We start from the raw sequence: 18107 nt of genomic DNA on the forward strand, positions 1-18107 counted from the left end.
TAATCTAATATGTTGTTTATACGGTGATGATATATATCTTTGAGACATATGTTAGCTCGTGGAGTATTGAATGCTCTCTAGGTGAAGATATGTTGCTCAGTTTTTATAAAGATATTTTTATGTATATTTTGGATAAAAGCCCAAACTCTTTCAAATAATTTGAGCTAAGGGATTAAGTAGGTAACTTGAAATTGAGGGTGGATTATTTTATACCTGGTTATAAATAATCATGTACAGAAATAAGATATGTATTTCTTTTGAAAGTTGTTGCATGCTTCTAAAGATTGGAAAGTCAAATTTTAAGTGGGAAGTGTTCTTGTTAAGTGAAAAAAGTATTAAGAATATTTATCATATATTAAACTAAAAATACGTGTGCTAACTTCCAAATGGGGATTAAGGATGTGGATAACAATAGGGAATAGTGCAGAAATGGAAAATTGAAAGCAGCTGAGGCTGTGTCCTTTAGCCTTATGCTCTCAGATTTTACAAACTAATTTGGGTTTGCTATATACATGTTGCAATACCAAGAGGCATCATTGAAACATTTATTGAGTTTCTGAGTGTCCATTTCTGTTAGTTTTTCTCTACCAGATTGGAAGAGTGTTAGGAAGTGTGAGCACTTGCCCAACTCATGTTGTCCATGCACAGTTAGCATTCCTGCATTTGTGCAGAGTTAGACACATTGAAACCCTCAGTAACTCTGTGCAGAAATAAACCTGTGCAATTGTGAACTTGTTGTATCCCTTTTCAGAATATATGTGTAAGCAATTTAACTGCTGTATTTAACTATAATGGACACTGGTAATCCATTTAGGTGAGTTTGATTAAAGTAATAGAAGATGAAGGATTTGTTATTGAAAAATCACAAAGGTTAAAATGGACTTTAAAATTATGAGAAGCAAAATAGTCTCATGATGAGTGTTTTTGCTCTGTTGTTTTAAACCTGCAGTCTGCAGTCACTCTGCAGCCATTTAAGAACCAAGAATGGGATGGATACAAATAACATCCTTAATAATGGTTTTTGTAATGTAGATTTCATATTTCTGCAGTCACAATTGGCTAGTGCCAGGTTTTTGCTAGTTGTTCTGTTTTAGATAACTGTGATAGGAGATGAAAGCATAAATGTAAAGTCTGGCGCCGGAGCACTTGAGATATTTCGATTTTGGCATTTGGTCACTTGTTACAGTTAGTAGGAGTGGCTTGAGTTGCAGGGTGCCCACTGTAACAATGATGTTAAAAATACTGAAGTGAATTGTTCAGCTGGAAATGTTGGTTGTCCACTGATCATCCAGGGGCACAGTGGTGATACATTTGCCTAGCACAACTATGTGCATTGTTGTGTTCCTTAGTGGTGGCGAGCAGAGCTGCTGAAAAAACACCTGATCACTTTTTTTAAAGGTATCACTTTTAACTCTTGCTGGGGTGTTTTTTGTTCTATTTTTTTTCTATGGTCATAAAAATTCAAGTGGTTTGTTTTTTAAATATGAAGTTGCATTCCAATTCTGCCTTCTTTGAAGAGACTTCCGTAATAAAATCACAACTTCCATCAGCACAATTACAAGTTGATTTACTTTGGCATACCCTACTCTGCCTAGAGAGACATGAATGACACACTTGACTGTTGAATGAGGCATTCAGAGACTTGAAGAAAATGGGTTTTCATCTTCTTTTAAAGTTAACCTTGTGCCAAACTTCTGTAGAGGCTGTGGAGATGATTATTTCATACTGCATAAATGTCACTTCCTTCACAGAGACGTTTTGAAAGGGCATTCTTGGGTCATCACATCACTTCCATTTTAGTCTGGTTTGCTCTTGACCCAAATTGGAAGCAAGCTACCTTTTTATTGTTCCCTAAATGAGGAAAACTTTCTTTATTGTGTATCAACTATGTCAGTGAATTTCTATTTCAGACATATGAATGAGAAATTGGCTAATAAATTTCGAAAGTGGGAAGAATGACTGCAATACCTGTCTAGGAAAAATCATGTGTGTGTGTGTATATATATATGTACATACACACACACAATATGTGTTATTTTTACATGGTTTTGCTTATTTTCTTCTTTGTTTTTTCTTACAGGATTGTTCATCTTCAGAAGAATACAGCATTGCTGCAGCATTGCTGCCCCTGACAACTGCCTTCTATAGGGTAGGTTTATATTGCAAAGCACTGATATTTTGTGGGGTTTTTTTACATCACATACATTGTTAAAATGCAGAAAGGGATGACAGGAGATACATGATGGGAAGGAAATTTAATTCTAAAATGTATTAATGTCACTGGAAGGACATTTATTGATGTTAGGTCATTATGATTATGAGACATACACCCAGAGAGAAATGCAGGCTATATGATGGCTTAGGGAATTATCATTGAATTATATTTAGTCACTAAAATAATAGAAAAGAATAATTTCTGATGTTACTATGTAAAAACTATTTATTGCAGTACTACAGTGTTTAATTTGGCATGTTAAACATACACTGGCCAATACAACACAATGGTCACTGTGGTACAGTTGGCCAATAAAGTACTTGGCCAAAAGTACAAGTTAAGTTTTCAATCTCTGTAGCTGCTAATTTTGGAGGATATTACGAATGGGTTGTTCCCACTGTATGTTTGTTTTCAATTTCTTGTTTTGGTTTCTTTTTTGGGGAGAAAGCACATAATGTTTGATAGTGGCAAAATACAATATGGTAGTAAATACAAAAATGTAAATAATGCAGATTTTATCAGTAATTATTTCAGAAGCAGAACTCTAGTAGAATGACTGTATTTATTTCAATGTCCCAATACAGAAGTGTTTTCACCAGTTATGGGTACCTCCAATCCTGCTTTTTAAGATGTACATACCTGAGGAGCTAAGTTCAGAATGTGGACTTGCTTGCAATACTAAATAAACTTGGTTTAATGTGAATGTTGTTATACAGCCTAGTTTGGGAAATAAGTGCTTAGTCATTGGTAATTGGTACACTGATGTTGTAAAAACAGTAGTGGCTTTGATAGCTTATCTACACATTATTAATATAGAAATTGAAAAATGCAAACTCCACCTTTCAGGTGGCCTGTGAGGCATTTATGAGTAGCCAGAGGTAAAATGCAGAAAATCCCCTATTTTAGCTGAATGGAAACCAAGGTTTCTGCAACTAGAAGCTGAGAAACCAGTCAGTCATTTGTAGTTTAAATTATATGTTCTAATCAATTTCTGGGGTTTTTTTAAGCCGGAAATAGATTCTGTCATGTTGTTTTTAGAATGAAAAATGTCAACCTTTTCCAGTCATAGAAACCAGAATCATCTGTTGAAGGCAAGAGCAATTTTAAGAAACTTAAACGTGTAAAAGGTTTCTTGATATTTCTTATTTTTAAACTAGTGCTTAACAACGTGTATGGAGCATGAAGTAGCAGGGTTTCTTCCTCTTCAAATTATTTGAACTGTAAAAAAGTTTTATTTAAATGTGGTTTAGTCTATAGCTGTACATAATACCCCACAACTGCATTTAGGGAACAATGTGGAGTGTATTTTCATTCTCTTATCTAAGGTAGCATGGTGAAATGTTAAATTTTTTGGTCCCAGCAAATAGACCTTCTCCCATCTTTAGATCCAAGTTCACCTTTCTCCGTTCCCTCTGGTTTGAGTCCTTCAGTAGCAGAATTGTTTCACATTTGCTGCTGCCACAAATACTTAATTTAAGGGAAGATCTAATGAGCTGTAGAAATTTCCTCTTTCTTATTTTATTCTTACTACTGCATAAATTCTATGTCTTGAAGAAACTTCTGCTTTCTTTTATTTTCTGTATAGTTTTACTTATAAGAGTAGCCAGGAGAGTCCACATAGCTCTTTACCTTGAGTGGTACAGTGAGTATTTTGGGGTGTTGTAGCAGTTTGATTAGATTCTTACCTCAGTAAAGTTTGATCAATTAGGCAAAAAAAAAATACATTAAAAAGAGACTTTTTAATGTAGTATCAGGAGTTTTGAAATAAGCTTAAACAAGTTTTGATTTCATCATCAAGCAGAGCAAAAATCTGGATTGAATATAAAATATGTTTAAAAAAATTTCATCTACACACTCGTATTTTTTTGGTAGGGGTACCAAGATCTCACACCATATCTCTCACAGAAGGTTCTCTGAAATCTTTTTTTAATAGCCTAGACTATTTAACTCCAAAAATACACTCAGGAAGTTGTGAGTCCCTGGATGGAAGAAGCATGATGATTTTTTTAATATGCCTGACCTGAATTAAAAATTAAAATAACCTGACTATTAACTTGCAAAACCCAGCTGTTAATGCATAATAGAAAAAGAATTTTGTTTTTCCCAGATCTAATCCTCAGGTTCAGTGATGGTCCCCTTTGGTATGTCCCATTAGATACAATTCTTTGGCAAAAGTACTTATTTTGGCATAAAACTATTCATACGAAACACAAACTGACATGCTGTTCAGAACATAAAATTGTTAGACTAGCTTTGCAGTGATTAGTTAAAATTCAGGTTAACAGTTTAAGGTTCAGTCTGAATAAAACTTACACTTTTGAGTAAACTGATTTCTTTGGGGTAAAAAATTATACTGTTTGGAGGATTTTTCAGCTTCTCTAGAAGTTTTCAAAATTGTGTCATGGACTAGAGTGAGTATGTTCTATCTGGCATGAACCTGTGCTTCAACGTGAAGAATTCTCTTACCCCTGCCATATGAGTGTGTCAATACGTCCCAAGGATGAAGCAGTGCTTGGCAGAGTGCACTTGTTTTAATGGTATTTCTGTTCTCAGAATACCATGTTTAATGCCAGCAGCCTGTTAAATCTCATTTCCCCCACCCCTTTTGAGACTGGACAATATTCTTAGTGGCCAGGAATAGACAGGAATTGTGCAGCTGACAGTGACACAGGGTTCCATTTGTGTGTCCATTGGTGTCATTGCACAGGCAGTGCTCCAAATCGAGTTATCAGTGACACAATCTGTAGTAAATCTGAAAGTGTAGTAGAGTTCTAAGTGTATATAGAGTTCAGTCCAGTCTGATATTTTCCCATCTATGCTTGCTGTGGCATTATGATGGGATTTTGTGTCGCAGCATTTCATCGTTGGTGTAATTCCTGTTGCTGCGAATGAAGTGGGAAAAAGAAGTTACACAACATCCCAGTTCCTTAATGGAAGGACTGTTGTTTTCATGAAATGTTAGGCTTCATTTTATTTATCTAAGATAAAGCAGAGCATAAATAGAACAATTACCTGTTCTTCCTAAATAATTTAATGTGTTTCACTGAAAATCTTGCAGTCACGAATTTGAGGTGTGTAAATAATGAGAAGGACACGGTTTTGTTTGAGTTCAGCAGATAAACCAAGAAACTGAGCGGTAACACAACTTAAAACTTGGGGTGATGTTGGTAAGATTCTGGAATGGTTGTGTCATGCATTAGCCTTGAGGGATTTCAAAATATTTTTGGTAAAACAGCAGAAAATTTAAAGAAGGGAGCAAGGGAGCAAGCTGGCATGATGTAACCCGACTTGTCTTAATGCCTTTGCTTATTTAAAAACTAGTCTAGGATATTTCTACACAGATCCAATTAAAATTACAAGAAGCATCACACTGTGTGCAGTGTGCTAGGAGCTCTTGGGATGTCTGGTGCAATTTCAGAATTCTCCCTGAAGTCTGGTGAGTGATCTATTGTGAAACTTGATCAGGCAGGATTTGATCGCACTCTAAGTCAAAGCTGATGGGATTAAAGTCATAGACAGGAAGTCAGCACTGGTTGCATATTTGTGGCCTAGAGTAATAATTGAATTTTTCTAGAAAAAATAGTCCCAATGCTTTTTCAAAATTTTAAATATTGGACACAAGCTGTTAGCAAAATGTGACTCATCAGTGACAGTGGACTTTGGTGTGTACTGTTAATGTCACAAAAACAAACAAATTTTTGCTTCTGAGTTAGGAAAAGGTTTTAGTTTACCATTAGTAATGCCGTTGGAATTTTGTTTAAAATTGAAACAATATAAATAAAATGTATTTATACGTGAAGATAAAAGAATTTTTCCATGTTTTCACGGTACGAATGACCCATGCTTATTTAGTATGTGGTCACTTCTGTGGATGAAGTGGAAATGTAGTATTCCTTAGTGCAGCAGAAAAGAGGTCTTGTTCTACGTGTGGGAAGAAAGGACAAGAGGAAAGGGATGTATTTTAATCATGTTTTCCTTTTATTAACTCATCCAGGACGGCAGTTTGACGGTTGCGCAAGTGGCATTGTCGGAGTCGCAGGGTTTGGATTCCCTGTTGCAGTTGTGGCTCCCTGCCAAGGTGGCAGGATGTGGTGAGCCCCAGGCTGCGTTTTCTGGGGGGGCTCACAGTGCAGCCAGGCAGGATCAGTGGCAGGCACCAGTTCCAGCCTGTCCTGGACACCAGCACAGGGAACAAAAGCTGCTCCACCTCTGTCCGTGCTCTCCATCTGCCCTCCCTGTGCAGCTAAGCTGACGTTTGACACTCTGACCGGTCTTTCTTGCATCCACTCCATGTGAGACACAGTTGTGTTCCCCTCTGAACCTGATTGTGCAGATTACAGTAACATTTTCTACCCCTCAGGGATCATCTCCAAAATTTCATGGCTAAAATGTTATGCTTAAACTGTATATGGTCATCTGTGTTCCCATACCTTTCTGAGTGTATTCTACCACACTGCATAGCCCACAGTAACACATTTGCAAATTTTTTGTTGTTTGGCATTCAGAAGTGTTTGAATGCGTAATAAAAATACACTGTTCTGAGAGTAAAGTTTTCTTTGTGTAGATATTATGAACGGGCTTCCACATTTACAGATAAGCATTTCTTTAAATTGCAGTATTCAGAGCAGTGCTATTTTTCAGAATCACAGGTGTTTAATTTAAATTTCTGTGTCGGATGTTTTCAACGGTTTGATGTATACTTGGAGAGTGCTGATCTAGTTTAGGCAAAAATAACCCAAATGCAACAAAATGTCTTGCAGTTTGGATGTATCGCATTCAAATTGACATTTGTCCTTTAGCAAGATGCACTGGAGACTGTTTTAGAATTTTTATGTGACTAAATTATGTAATTCTTGGGAGGGAGAGAGGGGAAAAACTGAAGTTTTAATTATTTTTTTAAATGCTTCTAAGCCACAAAATTTCCAATAAAATTTCAGTTGGATACTGATGTGAGTTTTTTTGTAAAGAGTTTGAAATGGAATGAGACAAATGAGTCTGCAGCTTTGCAGACTGGGGCTGGTTGAAATCCTTAGGATATGGCATCACTGGGCCGCTCATCTGCATGGCTGCCCATTTTTTATTTGTAGTCCATGTTCCTGTAGCTTTGTTGAGAGTGAAATAGAATTACATAAAATAGGAGACTTTTTTCAGAGTTTTTAAATGAGCAAAATGTGGTGTAAATCATTTAACTTAAGATCTTTAAATATAGGACAGAACAGACAGATTCAGGTCATCTTAAGAATTATCCTGGCAACATTTTTGTGAGGAAAAAGATTTCAGTCCAGAGGTTTTTTTTTATACTCTTCAAGGTGAATACAAAATTGTGAGTTAAGTAAAAAGTTGAATTAATTAAAAAAAGTGAAACTGGAAGTATTTCATGTTAATGCACCAGTAGAAGTAATTAAAATGTTTTCCATCGTGAAACATATATGGTGTTTTGCATAGCACAGTAATAAAATGAAAGTAATTTGAGTGTGGACTTTCCTAGCTGAAATGGATTCCCAAGTTTCAGTAACAGTTATGGTAGATAATCAGTGGAAGAAATGCCTGAATAAATGACTGAGCCTGTTGGGTGTAGGAGGCATTCCCAGTTTCATGGACAAAGGTTTTGTCTGTAGGTGAAATTCAGAATAGTTTATAATATTTTAATGATTATCATGATCCCCCCCTTTCAGGAGAGACCCAATTCAAGGTTAATTATATAACAGAAGCTTCGTCATTTGAAATGTGCTCTCTGTGGTGTAGCAAGTCACAGGGAAGATACCCCATGAGAGGCTGATGTGGAAAACCTGTGATGATGGGTGGAGAGTTGATTGTGTTTTTATGTCTTTGTCAGGCAAATTTTACAGTTAGTGTCAGCTTGAATCAGTGGAATATTGGTCCACCTGTGCTGTGGAAAAACTGGAATAATTTGATACTAACCTTATCTCTGTTGCTTTATTATTCTATGCCATGCCATGCCATGCCATCCCATCCCATCCCATGCCATCCCATCCCATCCCATTTTCGAATTTGTGTAAATACCAGGGAATCGCATAAAGTTATTGGATGATGCAGTTAATTTAGAAAAGCAAAATTAGTGGGGCTTTTTACATTTAATGTGAGTTTTGATTTTCAACTTCAATTTCTGCGCAACTGTGATTGTCCCAAGTAATTCTCATAACCATCAGCATCCATTTAGCCATGGAAAGCTTAGGAGGACTTTCTGTTAAGTGTTAGCTTTCTGCACTGAAATATTTTCATTCTTGCACCTAGTTATTATACTTCTAAAACTTTCTGTCCTTTACTCTGGCGTGCTTGGATTAAAATCACTTCTACTTTAAAATTCTTCACTCTTGAATTGCTGGCTTTAATTTAGGAAACTCCCATCGTGAAAGACTTCCTTTATTGTCTTGGCAAAGAGTTTTGTCTGCTTCCATTAATTTTCTTTTTGTATCTCTATTCTGCCAGTTCTGATACTATCTTAGTCTATGGAAATGTTTTTGTGACTGAAATAGTATTAAGTAACATTATTTTTAGTACTGAAATTGTTTTGTTTATCCATTCTCAGAATGCTAAACCCTTTAATATAGAAATGCATTAAGTTGCCTGCTCAGAAAGAACATGGCTGCATCATGTAATGGAAAACAGGGAAGAAGCTGAACCACAAAAGAACATTTACAACATTATCAAGTGTGTATATGAGCATTATTTGCATTCCTGGGAAATCCAGGAGCCTTAATTGTGGAGCTCCAGAACTGCTGGTGTTGCTTTTATACAAAAGAACAGAGAAATGAAGATGCTTACAATATGTATTTGTGATAAGTTACAATACTTGAAGCTAGGCAGTTTTGAAGCATTGGAAGGAAGCTGTGGAGTCATCATTATTGTTCTTGATTCATGACAGTCATCATTATTCATAATAGTCATCATTACTGTTGGTGATTCTGTGCCCCAGTCAGTTAATTAGGACTGAGGTTTTTATAGACATGACCTAAAAGCAGGATTTTATTGACTTTTGAAAGAGGATAATGTGGTTACTTGGCAGGTGCTTATGAATATGAGTGGGGTCATGGACGAGCATTTTTAAGGCAATGGTCAAAGTTCTGTCAATATTTCCAAACACTCCTCCAGTCAGAAGTTTTTTTACATCCATTAGAAGTTCTTTTCATATAAATACTATAGTTCAGTAAATGATTTTTGTAAAGGCAAGCATAATTTTCAAGTTAAAACAGGAATCTGAAGGTTCTTGTTAGTTATGATTGCATGGTTTTGCAGGATCCCTTGCAAACAGACACCCAAATGTCATCTCTGATCCTTAAGATTTTATTTTGTGCACTTTGCTTCTGAATGGATACATAATACATGCTAGTAGGGTACATCTGTGTCTTTGCAGTAGAGAATATCTCACCTCCAAAACTACTTTTAGGTGGGGGAAAAAGAAATTAAGCAGGAAAGTATAATACAACAGGTTAGCATATTAATAGGAGAGAAACTAGATAATGTTTTTAACACGTGTCTTTACAAGGAATTTAGGAAATTAATTACTGTGGTAACTTTGCTCTGTTCAAGAAGCTGGCTTTCCCAGAATGATAAAATCATGGAAAACATAACTTGGCAATCTGTAGTTCCCTTCCTTAGTGGTTTGTGGAAGGAAGTAATTGGTCAGGAAGGAAAACAAAAAAAAAAAAACCAAACAAAAAAAAAGGGCATTCCCCCCAATTAAAATAAGACATAATGATAAATTTTGTAGTAAATTTCTGTTACTGAGGAACGGACCCACTATTGCCTAGAGAGAAAGCTTTCAGTTGCATTTCCTCTGTACTGGATCACATAATTTGTCACTGAGTTCACTTGAGCTTGTTTTCTAGAAATGATACCTAACTCTGGTTTAACAATTTTAATTTCGTTACAGCCCATCTCTTTGTGTTTTTACTTCTAGAGGGGGATTACAGTGTTACAGAAATTCTGATTCACTGTGAATTTTCACCCTGAAAGAATTTTTGGTGGTTTAATTAAAATCTAGTAAAGCTTCTGACCTTAAAGTGAAGGAATGTAAATGAAGTAACAGAGTCCCCCATGCGTTTTCCATATGTGTAAGTTCAACTTCACCTCCTCATCGCTCCGTCCTTGTCCCAGTAGAATGGAACTTTCTGCATAAAAACACAATTTCCTTCATTGAGTCCTGTTTCACTGTAGCATTATTATCCCTCATGATTTGAGCAGCGTTATTTTATGTTTCCATAAGAGAGAGAGCAAATGCAGATGGTAAGGGAGAGAAATAGTTGATTTATTTGTGTGTACTGCCTGCTTCTGTGTGATTGTCTCAGTTGCCATCCTAAATAGTTCATCAACAATTTAAATTGTGACCAAAGAGTTGAGGTGACAAAACTGCTTTTCTTCCTTACACATCCGAGTGATTTAAACCCATAATTGGAGTTTGTGTCTCCTACTCTTGTTTTCATCTATAGCCTTGCATTTTTCTTCCATTTGCTCTTTCTGAACCCTTCGTGACAGTACCTGCAGTTGGAATTCTTGGTAGGATGCTCTTCTTGGCTGCCTCTGATTGATCACAGCTCCCTGAACTTGTGCATACCTCATCAGCTCCTTGTTACAAGTTCATAACACTGTGCCAGTAAGAATTCAGAGGGCGGGTGTGTGGCTTTCTTCTTCCTCATGCACTGCACATACCAAAACTGCATCTCTGCATTTGGCAGAGCTGTTCCTGACAATATCCTCCAGTATCCTGACAATATTCCATTCAGCACCTCCACAGTCATTTTGTGTCTGTTGGTCAAACTGGATTTTGGTTAATCCCTCAAATGGCTTAGCTCAGAGTTCAGGTTCCATTTTCTTGTCCATACTTTCAGAATTCTGCAGAATACTGTGGTTCCTGGTTTTGTCCATCCTCTTTCTTTCACCTGGACTCTGTAGTGTATATATAATTTGTATTGCCAAGATGAGATCTATTACTGTTAAAATTTTATGAATGTGCAATTTATCTTCTATATTGTACCTTTACATCTTTCAAATTTGCTCATCCTGTTCTTGAGGGCTATTGAGAACTGTTGTTTTAATAATTTCTTCAGATAAGGAAATGCTGCATATTGAGAGAAATTGAGACATAATTTGACCAGTGAAGGCAGAGAATGCTGCTACAGAAGAATGAAATAGTAACTCAAGAACAACTGGAATGAAGTGACAGAAGAACTTAGTTACTTTACTACCCCCTTGGGGGATTACTTAGGTGCTCTTTTTAACTGGGCTTTAAGTTACGTATCAGATCATCAATAATTCGAAGAACCATTTATTTGAATATAGATAAAACCCATAAACTTGTGAGGTTTACGGAGTTTATTTATCTCTGAGCACAGACCTGGATAACAACTTGGTTGCTGTGGGTTATTTTTGTGGGTAGAGCCAATGCCACCAGTCCAATGCACTCACAGGTGCACACTCACTGCTGAACCACCTGATCCAAAGGGATTTGATGACTTCTTAGGAGATTTCCAAAATAACTGTGTCAAAGTTTGAAAAACTCCTCAGATGGATTCAACACTTCAACTGAGAACTTGTGAAATCTGTATCTTAACTAATGGATTTAACCCACCAAAACTTTATTTGGGAGAAAAATCAAACTGTTTCTCATCCACTTGGAGTTTAAGCTGATTTAGAACTGTGAAGTTCTGGTATGAAAATGTCTTCTCTGTTTTCTGTAGGATCTGAACATACGATTTTAGTTTCCTTCCTACCTTTGTATAACAGAATTATTTAAATCTCTTTTTATCTCTTTGGAAAAAGAAGTATGTTATTAAGTGTATTATTTAATGTTACAGGGAGCTTTGTATTAGCATATATCTATCTTGATAAATCTATGTAGAAATGTGATGTATTCTACATGGCATTAAGTAATGTCTAGTAAATTACACAGGACCTTCAGGAATCTAGGATTACAGACCATGAGCAATTAGATGTTTAAGTGAATTTTGCCAGAAAATGTATACAGTAAATAAAGCTCCATCCAGAATTACATCCCATTTTTGCAAAATTCTAGAATTCTATTGCCCTCTGCTGGTTTAGTGTACCTGGCTGTGATTTGGTAGCGCTGAATGATGAGTGAATTGACCTTCCTCTTATTTTTCATGGTGAAACAATAGCAAATAAACAGTGTAATGGACCACTTTACTCCTCATTTTATTTTAAAATAGAAGTCAATCTTGACTCTGCTTTGGTGGCTTACTGAAGGCAGGAGAAGGGACCTTTTTTTTTTCTTTTTTGTTGCCAAGATTTTCAGGTTGGAGACAAAACTCTGTTTAGTATTTCACCTTTTTTCTTTCTAAAGCAGTAAAATAGAAATTACAAAAGCTTTGCAGTTCTTCATTCATGCTTTTATGACATTTCCCCACATTTGTGTGCACAATATGTGAGGGTATAATTTTATATTTTTAGACCAAATAGGAAAGCCATTCACTGAATTGAATTTTTTGGCAGATGTTATCCATGCAGTATGCAGTCAGACTTGAAAACATATTCATATACAATTGTACTTGTTGGAGTATGAGTGTGTAATGGCTTTAAAGTGAAAGAGGGTGGATTTAGAATAGATAGCAAGAATAAATTGTTTATTGCAAGGGTGATGAGGCATGAGGGAAGGTTGCCCAGAGAAGCTGTGGATGCCCCATCCCTGGAAGTGTTCCAGGCCAAGCTGGATGGGGCTTGGAACAACCTGGGATAGTGGAGGTGTCCCTGCCCATGGCAGGGGTGTTGGAGCTGGATGATCTTTGAGGTGTCTGGCAAGCCATCCTGTGATTCTGTGATGCATGCACTCACTGTGGTGTTATCTGCAGGTGGGAGGTAGGTAAGGCTCAGTCCTGCTGGTCAGTCAGTGAAGGCTCATCCTGGGGGACAACTTTGAAGTCTTTTTGGCTTTACCAGGATCTGTGTGTGCACAGCACAGATGTGACTGCAGCACTGGCTCCTAGTGTAATGGGTTAGCTGCACCACCTAATTAGTGGCTTGTCTTTGTTTTCTTCTGCCTTCACTCAGAGTCAGGATTAAAACACGAAGGAGATGGATTTCTGTTCGGACTTTCTTGTTTATTAAATCTTATCTAAAGTACCGAGCGTTCTTCAGCACTTCTAGCTATCAAGCTAAAAGTGAGCAAAATGGAGGTGAATTGAGCTAGTTACAAGGTCTTTTACAAAGCCTAGCAGTCCAATTAAAAGCTAACACCTATATTATTTATACTTTTGACCCAATAACCAATTAAAAGCTAGCACCTATATTATTTATCCTGTTGACCCAATAACCAGACGCCCGCACTGCGGGAATTTCTATCCAACCAAAAACTACTACATGAAACTAGGAAGAAGGAGGAACAAAAAGGAGAAAGAGACAATGCCCAAAAACCTCCATCTTGTCCCATTCCTATTACTATATTCTAAAACCCCAAACTCATAACCCTTCACCATGTGATATCACACACTTCTATTCAAACTACACGCACATGATTTTAACTCCATCAGTCAAACTTGGAATCCTCCAAGGCCTTAAGTCAAAAGCAGTATTCTTCTGGGGGTCAGTGTGAGAAAGCACAGAAAGTTTAAAACTCGCAGGCTTCTGGGTTCCAACATCATGGAACATGTTTATGTGCAGAATTTAGTTTGCATCACTTGGGCAGCTGTTGCCTGCAGTAACTGGTACCTACTCCTGATGTTTATCTGAGCAGCTCAGAGACAGGGAGCAGCTCCTTAAATTGGCAGTGCCACTGTGTCACTGTGTCCTGATGATCTCTAACACTTGCAGCTTCCAGGGAGAGCTGTAGCCAGTAGAGGAGAGGAAGAGCTTTGACATGCAAAGGTACTGCAGTAGCTTCATCACAGAGGTCAGGTGGATAATCCACAGCCAGTGATCCTTGGAGGAGCTGGGGAAGAAACTGCTCTTTGCATTCAGCATCCTCCTCCTCCTCCTCACTAGTTTGGCCTCGTTTGCTCAGCAAATATATCCAAACCAATAACCCAGGCTGTCAGTTGGAGACAGAAATGCACTTTATTTCTGAACTAAACTGGATTTCTCCAAAATACAGTGCACTGCTGAGTTTACCCCTTCATTTCCATAACTGAGAGATATGCAGCAAAATCCTGTGAGAAAAGAGCAGTTAGGTATATTCATGCTTCGGTTTTTATTCTTTATGGTTTGAAAATAATTTTCAACTTCACAGTCATAAACTTCCTTCTTTAAGCTTTTGTGGTGTAAAGGGTAGTAACTGCTGAGTGACCAGCACAACACATGCTTTTGTTTATCAGAAACAGGCAGTCTAGATAATGTAATGTTACAGAAATGTTCTCTGAGGACCTGGACCCTCAGCAAGTTTGGGTTGGAACTGGTGCATATTTCTTAATGAGCTGCAAATACCATTTTCACAATCAGAAGTATCCTGTGTCAGGAAACAGGGAGATAATTGTAGGCAGGTGTTACCCCGGTACCTCTCAGTAAGGTGGAAATAATGGAAAGACAATTCCTGAATTTGGGAAGTTGCCTGTATAGTCATACATAGCAAATCCCAAATCTACCTTGTGTTTTCACAAACTGTAGTATGTAGATAATTATTTTGATAGGGGTAAGGTCTGTTTCATATGGAATTTGGGAAGGAAGTGTTCAGGGGTTTTTTAAGTTTCATTAATCTATGTAAAGAAATCAGTGTCCTTTGCAGAAGTTAACTGATTTTCTGTTGGTTGTTACAATTTACCCCTCAGTGCTCTTTCTGTCATACTGACTGCTTTAGAATAAGGACTTCATCAGTTCAGAACTATTTTTTATTATTTTCTTCTGGGGTCTCTTTTAAGATGTCAGTCCCTAAATCCTCCCTTATAAGTAGGAAATTCTTTTGCTGCCTCCTGCATTCATTCTGTCTGGCAGGAGTGAGTTATTGGGACAGAGAGAGAAAGAGCACAAATATCAGTGTGGTTTAGCTGCCCTGTGGAGAGCTAGGTGAAGATATGTTTTATATATGTAGTATGTCTTGATGGAAAACACCAAACTACTGTTCTGTTTAAAGTGGAGAAATTCTGAGCAAATTCTTTTGAATGCAGCAGTAAACACTGGGGCCCTTTTGATGTGCTAGATGGGTTTCCATTCTAGGGAAATGGGCTGACTAAGCACTCTCAGCACAGAGAATATAGACACTGCAGACTTCATGGAATGCTTATATTTGTACCAAGAGTATTTTTAGTCCATGGATTTAGGCTGCGTAGGAACAACAGTGTGCTTCTTGAGGCTGATAGTCTTACTGCTTCTTTTACAAACAAACTAACCCAAACAAGCAGAGAATCCAAAGTGATTTTGCCCAAAATAACTGGCAGAGCCAGGAACTGCAAGTCCTGATTTTGATTCTGTGCCCTGGCCGCTATCAGGTTTTGCCATTTGTTTCAACACATGCAGGTGATGAGAAGGATAATATTTATGATCGCTGAGCTTTTTTGATGTGTTTTCTTTCATGCTTTTGTAAACAAACTTTTTTATTTGGTCTAGGAGTTCTTGTCAGTGTTGATTTACATTGCTATATTTGAACATAAATCTCCACTGTTTAAAAATTATGTTTTGTACATGGCTGTTCATGGTTTTAAATTATGAGCGCAGGAAGAGCATCTAAAAGCCCCTCAGCTTTCCTGTCATGTTTGTCCCTATGTGAAAATCATTTATCTCATTTTTATTTCTTTAGACCCAGGGATAGGAGCTTAAACTTCCTTTTGAGTTTGTGTCAAAGATCACCCCTTTTCTACCCAGTTTACACAATTACCTGATTTGGGTTGAGGCATCAAAGGCAGCTGAAGAGGTTGGTAGTCACTTCACTCCTTTGTGGGCATTTACTACACAAATTGATGTGAGTTAACCTTACCAACTAGCTAGGCTTGAAGAAGCTTTTTTTTTTTCCTTTCTCCTTTTGTTTTTCCTTCCCCCTCTTCTTGACATTCATACTCCCTTTTTGCAGGTCTGTTGTGACTGGGATTTTAGTCCCAGTGAAAAAACAAATAATAAATCAAAGTAAAAGCCATGATATGGCTTTAGCACTAACCTTTACTTTCAAGCTAAGTTGTCCACATTTTTATTGCATGATTTACCCATCATCCCTATTCCTCTGTAACACAGGTTTTGTGCATCTGGAGTTTGAGGTAGGTCAGTGATTGTGCCAGATCAATCTGTGGGCCCTGTGGTGTGTCTTTTGCGTGATTAGGTTTTTTCAAGGGAATGTCCAGCAATCCCTACAAAGATCAGTAGGACACTTTGTGCTGACCTGCTCTGGAATTAACAGCTGGATCAGGCGTGGGAGATCAGTTATCATTTCCTGTGATCTGCCATCAGCTGCACCACATCTGAAACTTGGGTATCTGTTAAAAAAAACAGCTATCTGCTCTCTCAGTCTGTATTGAATAAACCAAGTCACATTTAACATTGAATAATGTAGATTTCTTAACAAGTTACCGAGAGATTTTGATAAAATTCTGCATGATCAAATCAAAATAAAACTGCTCACTTTTAGATGGCTACGCACAACAATTGGGTAAATTTTATTAACGTGTCACATAGCATTTCCTTAGATACAGAATTTTCAAGAACCTTTGATAGGGAATAAGTACATGGCACATGGTCAGGACTTTAAGTTCATGCTGTGCTTGGAAGAGCATAGTGAGGAAAATACAGTTTGAAGAATTGCGAAACCAGAAATCTGTAAACCAGACTGCAAAAATTTTGGTTGTAATTTCCTACCTTCCTGTTTGAATGCCCAAGTGCCAGCTAGGGAAATATTTTAAGTACTGGTTGTTCTGTACAATTCTACAATTGCAAATATTAAATAGAGTAGTATTCATTTTCTCCAGGAAAGTGGTTCAGAACATAATCACTGAAGTAAAATCTAATTTCTAGATATAGATCTATGTGTGTGTCAGGTATGGGTAGTATTGTCAGTGATAGCCATTAAATGAGGCACCCAGTAATGTAATTTGTTCTTCAGTTCTGCTGCAGAAATAATCATAAGCACAAATTTAGATGACTTGCTTCTTTGCTACATGCAGTATACAACACATTGTTTTGTGGCCTTATTTTTTCAGAAAGTGAGAACATATGATAAAGGATTTCATTGTTCAGGTCACTGAAATAAATTTAATTTCTTTATATGAGGTTATCAAGAATATTAAACAACTTCCTGGGAGGCTAGTGCAACCTAAATAAATAGATCTACTTGAAATAAATAGTTTGTTCATAATGACTAATGCTGTAACAATTCTGGGTTTGTTTGAGACTTTACAGTGATCCAGACCCTTGTGACTTCAAAGAACATACCCAAATTAGCACTCTTTCAGGAGCTGGATTTGGGTCACACAGTTCAGTAAATAACACTGAAGATAACGATTTATCTAATCTTCTGCTGTTGCAACAAATGCAGTTTATTGGAAGGACTCAGTTGACACTTACTATTCCTTAAAATTTCATTACTACAGTTCTAAATAAAACGAGAAATAATTTTCATCTGTTTAAATACTGATTCTATGTTGTACAGCCAGGTTATTAAAAATACTGTGGTTTGTTGGCAAGGAAGATGTTTTATATTACAGATGTGTTCTGTACTGTTATCACAAAATTCTTACCTCAATTCTCATTTTTCTTCTCTGTATCAAGAAAACCATGCCTTGCCACTTTCATTAAACTCAACTAGTCCAATAACACAGCCTCCTTGTGTGTTAATTTCTTGAATGGCACAAAACTGGAGATAATTTCTCTATCCCATATTGCAGTACAAAATTTGATATATTAGTTTATATCCTAATCATATATTTACACACTTACATATATGTGTGTGTGTGTGTGTGTGTGTGTGTGTGTGTGTGTGCGCACGTGTCAGTTCTGAAGTCATAGC

At 37.0% G+C, this 18107-nt stretch overlaps 1 protein-coding gene across 1 annotated transcript in view; it reads left to right on the forward strand.

Moving 5' to 3' along the window:
• The window catches only part of SBF2 (SET binding factor 2), a 230196-nt gene that overhangs the window by 164784 nt on the left and 47305 nt on the right, over positions 1 to 18107 (forward strand). The window contains exon 17 of the mRNA XM_062494271.1: positions 2081 to 2149. Coding sequence (XP_062350255.1) covers positions 2081 to 2149 — 69 coding nt within the window. The remainder of the gene's footprint in view (positions 1 to 2080; positions 2150 to 18107) is intronic.

This window comes from Cinclus cinclus, chromosome 6 (assembly GCF_963662255.1).
Source record: "Cinclus cinclus chromosome 6, bCinCin1.1, whole genome shotgun sequence".
NCBI lineage: Eukaryota > Metazoa > Chordata > Aves > Passeriformes > Cinclidae > Cinclus > Cinclus cinclus.